We start from the raw sequence: 20,210 nt of genomic DNA on the forward strand, positions 1-20,210 counted from the left end.
GCTGTAAAAAAAATTGTTCATACATCTGCACTAGAAACAAAGTATTAACCCTAAATTGTAGAATAAAGGTATTGGCGCACAAGTTTGGAGTATAAGAAAGCCATTGAACCCTTTTCTGTTTTAAACATTGCATTAAAACATAATTTTTTTGGACTTCAAAAATTATGCATCATAAAAATCAGAAAAAGGGAAGTAATTCTAACAAAACTGAAGGCAACAAACTTATTTCTATCTTAATATGCATCATATGTTATGCTTAATAAATGGACCAAGTTTGAAAGAAATATTTTCATTATTTTTCAAGAAATATTAGTTTTTATGTCGAAAGCCCGATCGGGCAATGTTACCAGCCTACTAAATGGTAAATCTATTTTCATCACAGAAAAGGTCTTTACTGGTTTTGACGTAAAGAGAGGGATTCTGCCCTATCACGAAAATATCTCAGAATCAGTTCTGATGTCAAATTAATTGGACTATAGTGATAGTAGCTTTATAGGCCACTTCCAATAGCTAAGTCTTTAGGGACTTGGTGAGAGTGTCCGCCTACGGATCAGGAGGTCTAGGTTTCAAGCCCCAGTAGGGACCTTGGTATTTTCTCTCCCAGGGTTTACTTTAGTGACATAGTTAAAGGGGTATATAGGCCACAAGTTTCCAATTATACCAAAGATTTTTTTCCTTCATAAACTGACTCCGTTATAAGGGGTTTGTCCCCAGCTGAAAATGTATGCTTTTTCCCTCCCAAGTGAAGGCAAAAATTCTCTATTCAGTTGACAAAAAAATAAATGAAAGTTTGTGTGGTATCTGAAAATTGCATCTGAAAACTGGTATATATCAATGTTATCTTATAAGAGGAACATATTCAAACAGGACTGATATTTCTCACAGCAGACGACATGCAGTGCACTACATACCTTTTGACAACACCGATGATAAAATTTCATACCTTTTGATGTCACCGATGATGAAATTTAGTTGTTTATGTTCAATAAAATTTGTAAACACCCGCTTATCTAGACAAATAGTTCATAAATAGAAATATTAGGATATGGACGACTAGAATGCAGATCTTTTGTATTATTGAATAATGTGAGTTGAAATTGACGCATTATAGCGGTTTCTCACCGATTTGCCAATAAAAAATCAAAAGTATCCAGGTGCGTCGCAAGGCATCTGGTATTGGGACGACATGAGATATTGACGGGATGAGTACGGGAGGGGACCAGGTTTTGTGAATGTTTTTTACAAATTGCACCATAAAAGACATGATTTCCTTGCATTTAGATACCATAATATAACAAATTATATCAAGATGTTATTTGTGCCAATTTTACTGATTAGGATGAGCCATTTCTAACTTATGATACTTTTGATAGATAATCAGATGATTGTTTTGTAGTGTTTATCCTATCTCAAAGTTGGGGAATCATCACCTAGACTGTTACTATTTCATTAAATATTACATTAATTTAATAAGAAAAAACAACTTTGAATATATTACCTGCTCCACATTTATTTGTAGCACAGGTTTTGTCGGCGCTCAACTAAGGCACAAACAACTGCACTCTTTAACAACATTTGAGTATAGACAATTAGATCGAAAAATTTACACTTTTGCTATGTTAAATGACGAGCAGCCTCCCCACCACCAAATGATGCAGTATTTGTATAATTATATAGTTTAACCTTAGTAAGCCTTGTTTTCTGTGTTCATGTTTTTAGGAGGATAAAGACACACTTCTGAAGAATGCTCAAGAACAGAGGGAGAAAAGAGAGGTATGTTAAAATATGCACAAGCATTTAATTCTTGTTAACTATCATTTATTAAGAGTTATTTTTAAAAATTGTATAAAATTCATCATTGTTTAGTCATATTTGTGAAAACTGATAATGTTGTACGTTGCTATCGACTGGAAGCAGTATTTGAAATCTTGATTTATTTGCAAATTACTAACTGAAGAGTAAAAGATTTCTAACTTCTGTTTTTGATCCAGACAGTCCTCCACAGTGCTTTAAAGGCTGTCATTGAAAATTTTGATATTATGAACTGTAAAATATTGATAACACATTAGTAAATCGAAAAAAAATTTCTGCAGTAGACATCGATGGAAAAATAAAAAGTTTTGGTACAAAGAGGAAACAACGAAACATAAAATATATTTAAGCAAGAAATAAAAAGTTCATTTCATTTTGAAATGTCATTATGACCATCATCAGTATATTAGTAATTGTAATTACATATGACAGTGGTAGTTTTTTTGTTGCCCTTCTTTTAGATAATGACAGTATTGATGTTTACAAAACATAATTCTCAAAGTCTCTGAGTAGTGTTTTGGGCATACTTCGTTGCATTTTGGCTCAGTTGTTTCTGTCTCACAAAACCTTCTGAAAATCTCTTATGTTTAATAGCATGAAATCAATAGATCTGTTTTAAAAAATGTTTTCATATAAAATGGGAGAAAAGTTTGCACATGTTTGTTGTTGGAGTTACTGTGGATATATGTGATACCAGGTACATTTTTTTTTTGTATTTTCAAAATTCAGAATTTTATATGTAATCTGTAATTTTTTCGTTCTTGCAAAATTAGGTGGCAGTCTGGTAAACAAAAATTAGAAAAAGTAAATGTAAACAGTAAATGTAAACTGATGACAGTTTCAGGGTGTACAACTAATATCACACTATGTTGTAATTTTTCATTGTTTATTTGTAGGAGCAACGTTTAATGCTTGAAAATGCTATTAAAATCCAGAGTTTCTATCGTGGATACAGAGTCAGGAAAAAACAGGTATTTCTATTTCACAAATTACTTCTAATATTTTGATGATACATGTTTTTAAAGTTTACAATCAACGTAGGCTTTACACATTATGATACATATTTCCACTGTGTCCAGAGTGCAAAGCACAAATAGTATTAATCATAATTATAAATTTTGATGTAATTGTGATGCATTAAAGGGACACACCTCCAGATCTACATCAAAATTTCAAACTATTAATAACATAACAGTTGATACCAAATAGCAGAAATGGTCAGCCAGTATTGTTTAAATAGATCTTTAACTCTTAGCCTGCTGGCGGCTAGTGATTCTGCCTTTGCGACCAGTGCAGACCAAGATCAGCCTGCACATCCGTGCAGTCTGATCATGGTCTGCACTGTTCGCCATTCAGTCAGTATCTTTTTGGTAAGCACCCCTTTTAACAGTTAATGGTCCTGTCCAAATAGAAAGATGGACAAGTTCATTATAGAAATTTAGCAGGTAAGGATTAAATAGATCTTTAAATGTATGATACAAAGTACAGCTAAATTCCTTATATTTTATGTCATATTTCAATAGTGTGACTATCTTTTAGTGAGAGTTTTCTACATATTTTATAAACTGAGGGTTTCTGGAAATAAAAAGTGCCTAAAACACAAAATCACTTGTAAATTTCTTTCTACTGTAATTGCTTAGTAAAGAAAGCCTTTTCTAAATGTAGAACATTCTAAATTTCTGACATAGATTTGGAGAAATGCAGCTTTTAATGATGAGATGATGTAATGAACTAGTAACTGTAATATTGTGATATAACAAAGCATCATCTATACTTAAAAGGTACTTTTTTCACATTTCAGAGAGAAGGGTTACGGCAAGAGTTTGATGCACAGCAAACAATGTTTCAGAAAGCGCCACCTACAGTTGATGCCTTGTACAGTATGGTATCTAAGATCTGCCATTTTTATACTGACAGGAAGGATGGACCTAGACTGGTTTGTTTCATATTCTAGTTGATACTTAAAAAGCTGATCTATATTTTTGATACAGTTTTATTGACTATACAAAATATATAGAGGAAAGTTAGATAAATTGGTTATCATAAATATCTAGAAGTAGTTCCCAGTACCTTAAGCATTTATATATATACCAGTTTGACACTGCGTTTTATAATATTGAAATAATAATTATATGGAAGGAAAAAATGTTGTACTTTGTAATATAAGATAGATGCTATTTGTATTTACACTGAAACAATACTCGGTCAAGCATAAGTAGCTCACTCCAGCAATTAATATTGTCCTCAGCCAGTCTCCTGATATGTTGTATATTTTGATCACATGAAGCCCTGGATAACATGATGATTTTTTGCTCATCGCCTTTCGACCTCAAGTGATCATTGTTTTACTACATCATATCTTTCCACCTATAAAGGTATGGTTAAGTCAGCAGCTTGTAAAATACAAGGATTCCTATCTCAAACTGATGTCTGGTAACTTGAAGGGACCCCAGCAGGTGAAAATGTTGCTGCTCCTCTGCTTAAGGTAAATATAATCCATTTAGTTTTTATTTGTCAGTTTGAAATCCAGATCTGGTGTTGCCACTTAATAGCTGTTTTGGCCAGACACATGTGCTTTTGTGAGCATGAAATGAAACTATTCCAACATAAAGGGACCTCCATGGCTCAATGGTTAATTTGTCTGGCATAGATTTAGTTGCTCTTTATGGTAGCTAGTTTGTATTTTGTTTCATGTGAGGACCATTCCAGCTAACTATTAGGAAAGTTGTTAATTCTACCACTGTGTCTACATATGCCTAAAATCATGCATTGTGGTCATTTCCCAGTATTTAAAACTTGAAGTTCTTTCTGACGTATGCTGTTCGTTATAGCTGTAAAAATATTTGCATAGGGGATTTCAAAGGGAGTAGTGATGTAAAGATAATCCAGAGGTTTTGAGATTTTATATATTTTATTAGCTCACCTGTCACATAGTGACAAGGTGAGCTTTTTTGATCACCCTTTGTCCGTCGTCCTTCGTCTGTGCGTCCGTCCGTCCGTGCGTGCGTCGACAATTTCTTGTCTGCACGATAGTGGTTTCATTTATGATTTTATTTTAACCAAACTTGCACACAACTTGTATCACCATAAGATCTCGGTTCCTTTCTTGAACCGGCCAGATCCCATTATGGGTTCCAGAGTTATGACCCCTGAAAGGGCCAAATTAAGCTATTTTGACCTTGTCTGCACAATAGCAGCTTTATTTATGATTTGATTTTTACCAAACTTGCACACAACTTGTATCACCATAAGATGTTGGTTCCTTTCTTGAATCGGCCAGATTCCATTATGGGTTCCAGAGTTATGGCCCCTGAAAGGGCCAAAATTAGCTATTTTGACCTTGTCTGCACAATAGCAGCTTTATTTATGATTTGATTTTACCAAACTTGCACAAAACTTGTATCACCATAAGATCTTGGTTCCTTTCTTAAACCGGCCAGATTCCTTTATGGGTACCAGAGTTATGGCCCCTGAAAGGCCAGAATTAGCTATTTTGACCTTGTCTGCACAATAGCAGCTTCATTTATGATTTCAATTTAATCAAACTTGCACAAAACTTGTGTCACCATAAGATCTCGGTTCCTTTTTAAACCGGCCAGGTCCCTTAATGGGTTCCAAAGTTATGGCCCCTGAAAGGGCCAAAATTAGCTATTTTGACCTTGTCTGCACAATAGCAGCTTCATTTATGATTTGATTTTAACCAAACTTGCACACAACTTGTATTACCACAAGATCTGGGTCCCTTTCTTGAACTGGCCAGATTCCATCATGGGTTCCAGAGTTATGGCCCCTTAAAGGTCCAAAATTGGCTGTTTTGGCTTTTGCAGCCATATAGATACTTCATTTATGGTTTTATTTGATACAAACTTCCAAAATATCTTCAACAACAATAAATCTTGGATTTCATGACAAATCAGATCCAATCGTAGGTTCCAGAGTTATTTAATATCTGATTACCTCCCCTGACTGTAAACAAGGTGGATTTATATCAGTAAGTACTTATAGGACTTATTTGAAATTTCATTATTGTCATTAGTTGGACTGAGTCAATCAGGGTAGATAACTATGGACTGATTTTATGTCAAATTTCCTCCCTTTATTTCAAATTAAAATGGGTATATCTCCGTAACTAATGAAGATACTGATCTGAAATTTCATTTATGTCAACAGATTTATTTGGCAGATCCTTCTTTTGTTCACTTACAATAATTTTTTTTTAATTACTTCCCTTTTACGTTACTATAAATAGCTTATTTTTAGTAACTTTTTTATTATTGGCCGTAGGGAAAAACCGAGACCACTTTCCTGTGGTACAACATGGATGGTACCTCCAATTTTTAGGTGTATTTTGACATATCTGTACCTTGTAAGAATTTTTTTTCTTTTTGGTTAAATTTCTTCTCTTTGTTGTTCCTGTCCTTTGTGGACTTAGATATTTTTTCTGAGGACCTTCTTGTCCTCAAGTGCAATGATAACAGGTGAGCGATATAGGGCCATCATGGCCCTCTTGTTTTGTTGGTTAAGATCATATAGTGACTTTCCAGCTTTGATGGTGGAGGAAGACCCCAGGTACCCCTCCGTGCATTATTTCATCACGAGCGGGCACCTGGTTAGAACCACCGACCTTCCGTGGCTGTTAAACATGGGACAATGTGTCTGATATCATTCATCCTTCATCTTTGCTTCATGTGGAGAAGTTTTTTACCTGTCAGTATTGATAGAGAAACCAGGAATATATCTGATACACACAGGTGTTATATTTCACTCATCTACATGAAGTGCTGTGACTTTTCCCAAGGTGATCTTTTGAGTAGTGGAATAAGACACCAGTGTGTATCTAACTATCAACACACAAATGTTGACTAAACATTGTAAATACAAAAAAAGTGTGCTAAACCCTTCAAACATTTTATTTCATTAATGTTGATTTGTATTTCAGCTATTTGCAGAGCATTGCAAACAGTGGACAGCCTATAGCTATACCTATGAGAATGTTGGAGGTGTTCACTTCACAGACAGTATACAAGGGAAATGATGTATTGAAATCAGTATGGAAATGCCTTATTGATGCTGGTATGACTTTCTGTATAATTTCAGTTGCCCTAATGTAATATACACCAGATTTTACATTTTCATTTGTGTCTTCACTGTATATATGACATATGTATTTTCAGTCTTAAGTGTACATACTAAAGGCAGGGGTGGGGCCAGCATTTTTGCATGTATGTGCAGATGTCATGCAGACACCATTTTGATGTGTAGAGGAGTATACTATAAAGAGATCATTAGGTTTGCATCAAGAATTAAACACACATTATGTGGTAGAATAATTTTGCACTCCTAAAGTCGCATAATATCTCAAGTTCCAGAACATTGCATAGTTACAAAGCTAATAACCTAAAATATTGTTTGCAGCTTGTGTTATAGATAAGATATTGTGCATAAAAATGATTATTTCAACTTGACCACGTTGTATACTTGTAGGATATTTTGAGTGTATGAGGATGTTATTAAACAAAAAGGTACCGTCAAGCTTAGGGAGAAGTCATGTTGCTCCTACCCCAGTTGCTGCCAGTATATATGAGTTGGTTATGAATCCCATCAGTTATGCTGCCATCTGTAAAGATGTCCAGTTTAGGTGAGTACAACTGCTTTTGTATGTAAGAACAAACACCTCTTTTCACAGACAGACATTTTTTTCCAGTAGATAAGATTCTAGGTAAATTAACTTTTACAGAACTACATTTGAGCCGCACCATGAGAAAACCAACATAGTGCATTTGCGACCAGCATTGATCCAGACCAGCCTGCGCATCTGCGCAGTCTGGTCAGGATCCATGCTGTTCGCTAACTGTTTCTCTAATTGCAATAGGCTTTGAAAGCGAACAGCATGGATCCTGATGCGCAGGCTGGTCTGGATCCATGCTGGTCGCAAATACATTATGTTGGTTTTCTCATGGCACGGCTCATTTGCCGTACAAAAAACCCCACTTTTTCCCCATCTTGTAGTGTTTGTTTTCCACGAGTTGTGTCGTATTTTAATACTGTAAAATCAAGATATTTTGTAACCATAAAATTCCATAGTGTCATCTAAAACAGCTATTTTGTGGGGCAACAGAATTAAGAATTGTCCCAATTTTTATTAGCTCACCTGAGCACAAAGTGCTCATGGTGAGGTATTGTGATCACGCTGTGTCCATTGTGCCTCCATCCGTCCATCAAGTCATCCGTCCCTCGTCAACAATTGTGTTTAAACAACTGAATGGATTTTAAAGAAACTTGGCCATGATGTTCCTTGTGTGGTACCCTATCAAAGATGTTCAAACAGTTCTGCTTGGTTGCACATAAGGGCTGCCAGAGCTAAAAATAGAAAAAACTTCAAACAACATCTCCTTCTAAACCAATGGTCCGATTTTAAGCTCACCTTTCACATAGTGACAAGGTGAGCTTTTGTGATCATGCAGCATCCCTCGTCTGTGCGTCCTTCCGTCCGTAAACTTTTGCTTGTGACCACTCTAGAGGTCACATTTTTTGTGGGATCTTTATGAAAGTTGGTCAGAACGTTCATCTTGATGATATCTAGGTCAAGTTCGAAACTGGGTCACGTGCCTTCCAAAACTAGGTCAGTAGGTCTAAAAATAGAAAAACCTTGTGACCTCTCTAGAGGCCATATATTTCACAAGATCTTCATGAAAATTGGTCAGAATGTTAACCTTGATGATATCTAGGTCAAGTTCGAAACTGGGTCACATGTCATCAAGAAGTAGGTCAGTAGGTCAATTAATATAAAAACCTTGTGACCACTCTAGAGGCCATATTTTTCATGGTATCTGTATGAAAGTTGGTCTGAATGTTTATCTTTATGATATCTAGGTCAAGTTTGAAAGTGGTCACGTGCCTTCAAAAACTAGGTCATTAGGTCAAATAATAGAAAAACCTTGTGACCTCTCTAAAGGCCATATTTTTCATGGGATCTGTATGAAAGTTGGTCTGAATGTTCATCTTGATGATATCTAGGTCAAGTTTGAAACAGGGTCATGTGTGGTCAAAAACTAGGTCAGTAGGTCTAAAAATAGAGAAACCTTGTGACCTCTCTAGAGGCCATACTTGTGAATGGATCTCCATAAAAATTGGTCAGAATGTTCATCTTGATGATATCTAGGTCAAGTTTGAAACAGGGTCATGTGTGGTCAAAAACTAGGTCAGTAGGTCTAAAAATAGAGAAACCTTGTGACCTCTCTAGAGGCCATACTTGTGAATGGATCTCCATAAAAATTGGTCAGAATGTTCATCTTGATGATATCTAGGTCAAGTTCGAAAGTGGGTCACATGCCTTCAAAAAGTAGGTCAGTAGGTCAAATAATGAAAAAACGTTGTGACCTCTCTAGAGGCCATATTTTTCATGGGATCTGTATGAAAGTTAGTCTGAATGTTTATCTTGATGATATATAGCTCAAGTTTGAAACTGAGTCAACTGCGGTCAAAAACTAGATCAGTAGGTCTTGAAATAGGAAAACCTTGTGACCTCTCTAGAGGCCATACCCTTGAATGGATCTTCATGAAAATTGGTCAGAATGTTCATCTTGATGATATCTAGGTCAAATTTGAAACTGGGTCACGTGCTATAAAAAACTAGGTCAGTAGGTCAAATAATAAAAAAAAATTTGAGACCTCTCTGTAGGCCATACTTTTCATGGGATCTGTATGAAAGTTGGTCTGAGTGTTCATCTTGATGATATCTAGGTCAAGTTTGAAACTGGGTTAACTGCGGTCAAAAACAAGCAGGGCCCACGCTGTCGTTCGCCAATCGAGCCATTTGGCGAATCTGCGATGAAAGTGGCGAAGAAAAATCGCGAGTGGCGAAAATGAAAAAATGTTCGTAATTTGGACCGCCATTTTGTTTTAGACGTTCTAAATCGTAACCTCTGAGAAATTATGTTAAAAAACAGTTGACTGGTTCCGATAATATTACCTTATAAAATTAACTTATTTCGGGATAGTACTACCCAGTCTGCGTTTACTTTTACATACAACAATGTGTAATAAACATCTTGACACGCGAGAAGATGCAATTTGCAATCAATTAGCAACCGATTATCGGGTTAAAATAATCTTTTTGTTTTGTTGTCATTACGGCAGATTAAATGATTGATGCCTTTAATTTCCATGGATCAAATAATAAATAAATAAATCGGCAAAATAATGAATGGTTTGATGAATTTTTTAACGTTGTCGCCACCGTCAGACAGTATCTTAGTCACAGGCACGGGTCCAGTGTATTTTTTGTTTAATATAAACATCCTTTTTTTTCACACAAATATACTTTTTATATGTTAGTCAAATGAAAAAAAAATGATGACAAAAAATCCGGTCACAATATCATACACAACACTGTGACCGGATTTTTGTCATCATTTTTTTTTTCCATTTGACTAACATATAGAAAGCATATAAAAAGCATATAAAATTTGTGTGAAAAAAGGTTGTTTTTTTATATTAATAAAAAAAAATAAAAATACACTGGATCCGTGTCTGTGATCTTAGTAAGTAATTAGTAAAGGTGTTTGCCAAGTTTTTTGAATGTCTTTAAAAGTTAGGAATGGATTTGAAATGTAATCCTGTATCAGGGTAGATTTCTCGGAAGCACAGAGCACCAAAAACACAGCCCCCGGGCCATGCATTTACATAGTAGGCCCACAACAAAAAGAAGCTGTAATGGAAAAATATTTCAGACAGGTTGCTTCAAACATCCAACAACATTTTAAAATACAAAACTTGCTTTAGAGGTATACCCACTTTCATTCAAAAGTCCCCCTATATAGCTAGAATATCACCATTTGCTTATGGGAAGTAACAAAAATTTTCAACGCGCCGCAGGAAGGGAAACCTCTCCAGCACCCTCCCTACCGTTCCCGAGAAAAAAGGTGGCTCCAACTTTTTTCAGCCCAGTGTGGGCCCTGACAAGGTCAGTAGGTTTAAAATTATTAAAATCTATTGACCTCTCTAGAGGCCATATTTTTCTTCATGAAAATTGGTCAGAATTTTTATCTTGATAATATCTAGGTCAAGTTCAAAACTGGGTCACATGAGCTCAAAAACTAGGTCACTATGTCAAATAATAGAAAAAACGACGTCATACTAAAAACTGGGTCATGTGGGAAGAGGTGAGTGATTCAGGACCATCATGGTCCTCTTGTTAAATAATTTCACACAAATGGTCCTTATATCACCAAGATTGTTCAAATTATCGATTTGTCAAAAAAAATTACCACCAGGAAGCGTGGTCACTTTTCCCTATATGTATATAGTGGAAACTTACTTGTGTGACTCTCTACCAACGTTGTTCAAATTATTCAGATTCTTCAAAAAGCATGGCGGCCAGTGGGTGTGGTCACTTTTCCCTATATATATATATATAGTGGAAATTAAAAAAAATCTTCTTGTGTGAAACTGCTGGCCCAATTTTAAAATAATTTTGCACAAATGGTCCATGTGTGACCCATTACCAAGATTGTTGAAATTATACCGATTCGTCAAAAAACATGGCTGCCAGGGAGCGTGGTCACTTTTCCTTATATGTATATAGTAGAAATTTTAAAAATCTTGTGTGAAATTGCTGGTCCAATTTTAAAATAATTTTACACAAATGGTCCTTGTGTGACCCTCTACCAAGATTGTTCAAATTATATTGATTCGTCAAAAAACATGGCTGCCAGGGGGCGTGGACACTTTTCCCTATATGTATATAGTGGAAACCTTAAAAATCTTGTGTGAAACTGCTAGTCCAATTTTGAAATATATATGATATTTTACACAAATGGTTCTTGTGTGACCTTCTACAAATAGTGTTCAAATTTTTCTGATTCATCAAAAAACATGGCCACTAGAGGGCGTGGTCACTTTTCATCAACAATTTCTTTAAACAGTATCTCCTCCAAAACCACCTAATGGATTTTGATGAAACTTTACACAAATGATCTCTGGGTAGCCCTCTTTCAAAATTGTTCAAATGGTTAAGGTTCATTGAACATAAGGGTCTTTTTGGTTAAAAGTAGGTTTTTAGCTATCAGACTTTAAAAATCTTTTTCTCTAGAGCTTTGATATTTGGCATGTGAAATAAGGATTTGACTCTCTACCATACCTGTCCAAATTATTACTCTAAGGTAAAAAAATGGCCATGCCCCTGTGTCTGACATGTACTTATAGGCTTTTATATAAGAAACATTAAAAATCTTCTCTGAATTAATAATAGCTAGAGCCTTGATATTTGGCGTGTGATATCAGATTTGTAATTGCTATCATAATTATTCAAATTATTGCCCTAGGTTCAAAAATGTGTATGACATGTATATAATATAGGCTAACATAGAAGAAACCTAACTCTGTACTTATACAGACACACTTGAAGCCTTGTACACAGGTGAGCGCTTTAGGGTCAATGACCCTCTTGTTATTGCATAGTGTATGTCTATTGTAGCATCAAGCCATTGTTCACCAAGGTTTTTGTTATTTCAGTAACCTTGTGTTAACATCAGTTTGTCGATCTTTACTGTGCCCAGTATACACAGAACAAATATCACAGTTTCTTCTTCCTGCGATGGCTTATGGGAAATATCCATTCCCGTTTGTGGACCTTATACAGACCCTGATAACACAGTGTAGAGAAGCTGAGATGGGTGAAGGGAAGAATAAAGGGTTTGGAAGAACATGTTATAGAAAGAAGTTGAAGATGGAGATAACACCATGGTTACTTGGAGCATTCCTGACATTAGGGGATAAGGTTATTGGTAAGATAAATATCATTTATATTGTATTCTAGAAAATATAGATGGTTTTAATTCATATTTGCAAAAGTCACCCAAATTATTTTGTTAGTATGGTGCATGGCACCTTTTCTTGCAGATCTTTAGTAATTATCAGTTATTACTGACGGTATGTAAAATGTGTAAATATGAAACGAAATATGATCTTTATTTTTTATATGGATTAAAGTTTAATTTTTAAATATCCACTGGTCTTAACATGGCAACATAGTGATAAAATGTGGTATTGACTTGTTGGGTCAAAAACACATTTACTTTCAGTAATTATAACATTGTAACATCATAACTCTGGAAATAATTGCCAACTGCTGCAATTGGTTTGATTTTATTACTCTCACAAGTAAGCTTGGAGTTGCTTGTATAAATATGATGTCTGTGGGTGTGTATATACATTTGTATACAAGAAAAAGATGATTGAACAAAAACCTCACTAAAACACAATTATTATGTAATAGTGTCAACAGTTTAAGAAAATCAATTAGGATATTTTTTGTAAGACAAATTTTTAGTGAACAGACTGTCAAAATCTTTATCAATTTTATCAGCCTTAGAAATCATAAAGATTTACAAATTGCAAACATTTTCATAGCATTATCCTGATTATATTTCCACTTGTATAGATACAATGCCAGCCGAGTCATTCAGCTTGTACATCCAGGTGTTACAAAGACTGTTACCAACGTTACCTGCATCACAGAACTTAGATGATGAGAATTCTGATTCTGAGGAGGATATGGATTTTTCAGAGAGTGTAACATACTTTAACATATAAACTTATTATTTAGTCAAGTTTTTAAAGATTTTTTTGCAGGGTGGGGGGGAAGAGGTTTTGAAACAAGTTATTTAGATATAAGCTTTTAGCTCAATTTTTTGTGATCACCCTGTGTTCATCATCAGGAATTGTATGTCATCAGTTTTACTGTTAACACTCAAAAGGTTAAAATTTTGGCCCAGTGTTAATAAAAGTTGGAGAGAAATGTTTGCTTTAATAAAATCTGGACCTTTTTGATACTGGGTCATCCAAAGTCAAAAAGTATGTCATTAATTCAAATAATAGAAAAATGTTGTTAAAACTTCATATCAACATTTTCTACCTGACCTTTATGAAACTCTGTTATGTTTGTCATGATGAAGTTTACTAAAGTTTAAAATTGTGTTATCTAAGTTCAGAAACTAGGTCTTTAGGTCAGATCATAGAAAAACTGTGTAAATACTGTAGGGACCACATTTTCTACAGATGTTTATAAAACATGCTCAGAATGTTTGTACATATAAAATCTAAGTCAGGTTTGATACTTGATCATCTGAAGTAAAAAAAAAATTCTAAGTCACTAAGGGCAGGTCATAGAAAAATATGGATGACACTGTAGATACAACAGTTTTTAGATGATGTATATAAAAAGTGAATGTTAAACCTTGTCTTCAGGAATTTTAGGTCAAATTGGATACTTGGTCATCAGGGTTAAGAACTAGGTCATGTGAGCAATACAGAACCATCATAATCTTCTTGTTTAATCTCTTTTGTTTGTCCTGGAGTAAGGTATAATGAATGTATTGAAACTTTTTATAGCTGTTCTCGTCAGTTTTATTAAAAACCTGGTAGAGGTCACAATATTTGCCTGAACTTAATGTGTTTGTTTGAAATGTTAGTCAAACATATTTTCTGACTTTTAGGTCAAGTTTGAAATTGAGGTCTGAGGTCAAAAACTAGGTCACTAGGACTGAAATTGTAGATAAATTTGGTTTACACCATAGCGGCCACATTTACTACACAGTCAATCAGATTTGAAGTCTTTATGTAATCTAGGGAAAGTTTGAAATTGGGTCATCCAGGTCCAAAAACTACTACTAGTAGGTTACTAGGTTAGGTCATAGAAAAATTTGGATGGCACTGGAGAGGTCATGATTTCTTCATGCTTTACATAAAATTAGAATGTGAAAGTTTTTCTTTATGAATTTTAAGTCAAATTAAATACTGGGTTGTCAGGTGGAAGAATAAGGTCAAATGTGCAATACAGGTTCCTTCACAGCCCTCTAGTTTAAACTCATGTGTTTGTCCTAGGGATAAGATGCAATGATTGCCTTGTGGGTTTCTATGATGGTCCTCATCTGTTTTACTTCTAACACTCTAGAGGTTGCAATCTTGGTCCAGTCTTTATGAGACTGTTCAGAATGTTTGTCAAACATTATTTTTCTGGATTCTCTAAAAAGTTTAAAACATGGTCATCTGATATCAAAAGGCAGGTCACTGTGAGTAACACTCTAGTGGCTACATTTTACTGATCAAAAAGATAGCAAGTTTTTTGAAATTTAGGATAAGCTTGAAAGTAGGTCATTGGAGTAAAAAATTACTGGATCACTAGGTATATTCATAGAAAAACTTTGTTAACTCTTGATGGACCACATTTCTACCAGTACATTATAGACATCTAAGGCATTGTTATGAATATATATTGGTTTGTTAGTGGCCTTTGTTTTTTAATATTCTAACACGGCCCAATTCATTTTCCTATTAAACAAAGAAGGCTGAAATCAGTGAATTATTATTCAACAATTCACTGCGTCAAATGCCTAACGGCGCGCTGGAAAAGAAACCAATTGAAAATGGGCAAATATTTAGTGAATGCCGTCAAGGATGTACTTTAAAGTCCTCGATAACGTGTTAGAATCGAAATAATATATCTCATTTAGTGATTTGCTCTTGAATAAAATCATTGTTTGTCGTTAAAATGCATATTATTATATCACTCTGGCTGTGCCCTCGTGATATAATTCCTTCGCATCTGAACGCCAAACAATGATTTATTCAGTGACAGATCACTAAATGAGATATAGTATTTCTTAAACAGAAGAAATTTTATATAGGATAAGTATAGTTAAATGTACAATATCTGTGTAATTATACGTATTTTAACATTCCCATTTAGCTGGCATAAATAAAAGTAATTGGAGTCACAAATAATGTACAGATCAAGCTGTTGGTATGCATTATTAGTGTATATTCTGCAAAACCAGTGCATTAATGTATATTTTCCTCTACCAATGCATATTGTGTTTTCCTATAAACCAATGCAGTTTCATACCCCCACAAAATGAAGTTTGGGGTGTGTGTGTGGGGGGGTGGGGGGCGTATATAGGAGTGAGCTTGGCGGTCGGTCGGTCCGTTGGTTTTTGTGGTTTCTGGATGATAACTCATGAAACGCTTGACTGATTTGAATAATTTTTGGTACACAGGTGTAACATCAGAAAATACAGGTCAAATTCGAATTTGGGGTCAATAGGTCAAAGGTCACAGTGACCCTGAACAGTTAAACGCATTCCAGATGATAACTTGAGAATGCTTGGGCCTATGATCATATATTTTGGTACACAGGTGTAACATCATGAAATACAGGTCAAGTTCGACTTTGGAGTCAAAGGTCAAGGTCACAGTGACTCGGAACAGTTAAATGGTTTTCGGATGATAACTTGAGAACACTTGGGCCTAGGATCATAATTTTTGGTACACAGATGTAACATCATGAAATACAGGTCAAGTTTGACTTTGAGGTCTGTAGGTCAAAGGTCAAGGTCACAGTGACTCGGAACAGTTAAACGGTTTCCAGATGATAACTTGAGAACGCTTGGGTCTAGGATCTTAAATTTTTGTACACAGGTGTAACATGATTAAATACAGGTCATGTTCGACTTTGAGATTAGTAGGTCAAAGGTCAAGGTCACAATAACACGAAACAGTTAAACGGTTTCCGGATGATAACTTGAGAACGTTTGGGCCTAGGATCATGAAAATTGATAGAGAGGTTGGTTATGACCAGCAGATGACCCCTAGTGATTTTCTGGTCAGCAGGTCACAGGTCAAGGTCACAGTGACCCAGAACACTTAAATGGTTTTCGGACAACAACTTCACAATGCTTGGGACTAGGATCACGAAATTTAATAGGGAGGTTGGTCATGACCCATAATTATTTTGGGTTCCAAAGGTCAAAGGTCATTTAAACCTTTCCGGACAATAACTTGAGATCGTTTGGGCCGAGGATCATGAAACTTTATAGGGAGGTTGATCATGACCAGCAGATGACCACTATTGATTTTGAGGTAGGTAGTTCAAAGGTCAAGCAAGTTCAGTTTGACATTGGCTTAGTTCTGTCATATTGTGGGGGTATAATTCGTCACTCCTGTGACAACTCTAGTTTCTTTTTACAGTTGCCACCAATAACCCTTGTGGGTGACTCCTGTAAAAGACTAATAATAAATTTAGTTTGACAATAGTACTGATACAGAAAACATTAAAATTCAAGAAGCATACCTGGTTCTTTAACATTCATTCTTTTTACATGGGAGTAAATCTCCAATAAAAGGGACTCTTGCATGAATTTTAGTAATTTTAGTTGGAGTAGCAGGGGTTTGAATTCCCAAACCTAGGTTTGGTAGCTACCAAACCACTGTGTCAGCTGTATGAAATAATTATATGCTTGCATTATGTATATTCAGTGAACACATGCATAAAGCAATTTACAAATGGCACCATTTGCAAACCTAAATAATTACACATGATAATTTAACCACATCACACATTCATATCTAAAGTTCACTTGAGCAATGAGATATGCTCTGCACCTTATGTTCTTTTTCTGCTAATACATATGAAAGTTATATATAAGTTTTTGAGAATAAGTTAGACAAGAAAGGATTCTAGAATGTATGATGTAAAATCAGTAACTTTTGTAGGGGACTAATATTTGTCGATTCTAGGGCTGCATCAACTAACAAAATTAGATATAATAGAAAAAATAAAATCCAATAATCATTTATCATAGAAATTTGAACTCCATGAAATAAAAATTTTGAAAAAAAAACAACAGAAAGCCATCTGATGACAATGAAACTGAATATTATTACATTTTACCCTTGTATAACTAAAATTCTGTTAAAACCAATGACCCCAACAAAATGAAACAAGCAAAAAAAGGAAAACAGTCTCTTAGGTGTTCTAAATATCAAGATTGGTGTTTACATACAGGGAACAGATGAAGGACGATTGTGTGAGCTGAGAGAGGAATGTTTAGAGGTTATAGACTCGCAGGCTCATGTACTCAAGATGGTGGCTCTAGTAAGTGGGGAACCAGACACACATGTCATGTATGCAGTATCAGTCATCTGTCATTGTCTAATGAGTCAACACAGATTTTCCATACATAAACGAAGGTAGGTAACCTTAGTTTATACTAATTTGTTTTAGCCTGATTTTGATGACAGCCTTTAGTTTATTTGAACCACACGAGTCAGCTTTCTAGAAAAAAAACAAAAACAGTATTTGTGTGATATTAGAAGGTGTGATCATGATGAAGGGCTCAAACCCATGACCACAGGGTTGAGGGCTGACATCTTAACCACTAGACCACCACTCCTCTTGACCTTAGGTAACCGTGATACTGTTATACATAAGTTGGTGGCTGTTGTTAATGTGGAACCAGAAACATGTAGGCTGTATCATTTGTCTCTCACTAATAAGTCAGCACAGATTCTCCATTCATAAACAAAGGTAGGTAAGCTGGATACTATGATACACATATTGATTGCTCTTGTTAATGGGGAACCAGACACACACACACACACACACACACACACACACACACACACACACACACACACACACACACACACACACACACACACACACACACACACACACACACACACACACACACACACACACACACACACACACACACACACACACACACACACACACACACACACACACACACACACACACACACACACACACACACACACACACACACATGCTTTGTATGCTGTATCAGTCATCTATCATTATTGAGTCAGCACAGATTCTTCATATATAAACATATATGTATTTATTTACCTAAATAAAAGCTGCAAAATAGTGAATAAGGTCTTGGATTTTACTGCTGGTGGTACGAGTCTTACTGTTTTGAAAGGCACAATCACTGTTGTAGCATTCCCTGGAAGTAGAATTAAAACAGACTCTGTAGTTGCCAGGAGAAATTTCTGTGAATGAACTATACTTTTTAGTATGAACTATAGCTAGTAGTCTTTTTTTGTAATAACCTGACATTTTGTCTTGATCTAGTGTTAACTAATTTTCTTCTGTTTTGACAGGTTGTTATACAGTTTAGCATACAATCAAAAGTTTGTACGCAGTTTATGGCATTGTTGTGTGACGTTGTCAACAGTAACAGCAACAAGGTATGTCAGCAAATAGAGAATATTAAACCATCACAAATGTTACTCAATTTACAGTATGCAATATGAACTCAATACCTCAAACTTGGTTAGAGGAGCATGCCTCAGGTTTATGTCAAATTTTCAGAATTAAAGAAGTACAATCATTTTCAAGAAATAGTCAATGAAAAATGATTTACTGACTTCTAAAACAGTATTTACTTTTAAATATATGTTTAGTAGATGCAAAATATGTACTATTGAATCATTTGATTTATTTTCTAATATCTGTTCCTTGTTGATACGAATTTGTGGAATTCAAATTTTTTATCAAATGAATGGGAATATAACTCATTCATTGGAATTTAATTTTGTGGATTCACTCAACCACGAAATTCAGGAAAATTAGTCCCCAACAAAGGGGCTTCCATGGCTTGGTAGTTAAGATGGCAGACCTTGAATCATTTGCCACTAATCACTGTGGGTTCAAAATCATACAAGGGATGTAGAATTGTGTTATGTTAGGAAATTATCCAGTTTGTTTACAGAAGGTCTTTGTGGCAGCTTGATTTATTATATAAATACTTTCTTCCAGACTTCTGATTCTTCAAATTGTGGGTATTTTACAAATATTGTGTCACATTATAATGATCAATTAGAAAATGAACATATTCGATAATACTTTTAAACAATTTTATATTCAGGACAGAAACTGCATTGATTATGATGTTAAGTCGAGGACTGACCATGTCGGACAAAGATATAAGCAAGATAGTTCCTGTACTGGCAACATTCTGTTCTATGTTTAGCCATTCCTTACATACACTACATGATGCTGACTTCTATGGGGATAATACAGGTAGGTACACATTACCATCTTTTATGGGGATTATTCATGTAGACATCCACTACATGACGCAGACTTGTATAGGTATAATACAGGTAGTATACATTATATACAGTACAACCTCTCCAGAGCGGCCCTCTCTTAAGCAAAAACCTCTCTATAACAATATCATCAAAATTTACCTCTCCAGAGAAAAAGCCTCTACATAAAGTCAATATTTATATCTCTCAAAGACTGTTGCTCTACAGAGGTTGCACTGCCTACTTCAGTGGGGATAATACAGCATGATACTGACCTGTAGGAATAATACAGGTAGACATACACCTTGTATGGGAATAATACAGGTAGACATACACCTTGTATGGGAATAATACAGGTAGACATACACCTTGTATGGGAATAATACAGGTAGACATACATCTTGTATGGGAATAATACAGGTAGACATACAACTTGTATGGGAATAATACAGGTAGACATACATCTTGTATGGGAATAATACAGGTAGACATACATCTTG

The 20,210-nt window shown here is 35.1% G+C and overlaps 1 protein-coding gene across 1 annotated transcript in view; it reads left to right on the top strand.

The window, feature by feature from the left end:
• The window catches only part of LOC123525489 (ubiquitin-protein ligase E3C-like), a 51,010-nt gene that overhangs the window by 14,479 nt on the left and 16,321 nt on the right, over positions 1-20,210 (top strand). The window contains exons 2-12 of the mRNA XM_045304579.2: positions 1,720-1,773; positions 2,709-2,783; positions 3,614-3,748; positions 4,188-4,297; positions 6,752-6,885; positions 7,297-7,450; positions 12,328-12,599; positions 13,256-13,386; positions 17,657-17,841; positions 18,781-18,867; positions 19,548-19,702. Coding sequence (XP_045160514.2) covers positions 1,720-1,773; positions 2,709-2,783; positions 3,614-3,748; positions 4,188-4,297; positions 6,752-6,885; positions 7,297-7,450; positions 12,328-12,599; positions 13,256-13,386; positions 17,657-17,841; positions 18,781-18,867; positions 19,548-19,702 — 1,492 coding nt within the window. The remainder of the gene's footprint in view (positions 1-1,719; positions 1,774-2,708; positions 2,784-3,613; positions 3,749-4,187; positions 4,298-6,751; positions 6,886-7,296; positions 7,451-12,327; positions 12,600-13,255; positions 13,387-17,656; positions 17,842-18,780; positions 18,868-19,547; positions 19,703-20,210) is intronic.

The sequence above is a fragment of the Mercenaria mercenaria genome, chromosome 3, assembly GCF_021730395.1.
Source record: "Mercenaria mercenaria strain notata chromosome 3, MADL_Memer_1, whole genome shotgun sequence".
In the NCBI taxonomy this organism is placed as follows: domain Eukaryota; kingdom Metazoa; phylum Mollusca; class Bivalvia; order Venerida; family Veneridae; genus Mercenaria; species Mercenaria mercenaria.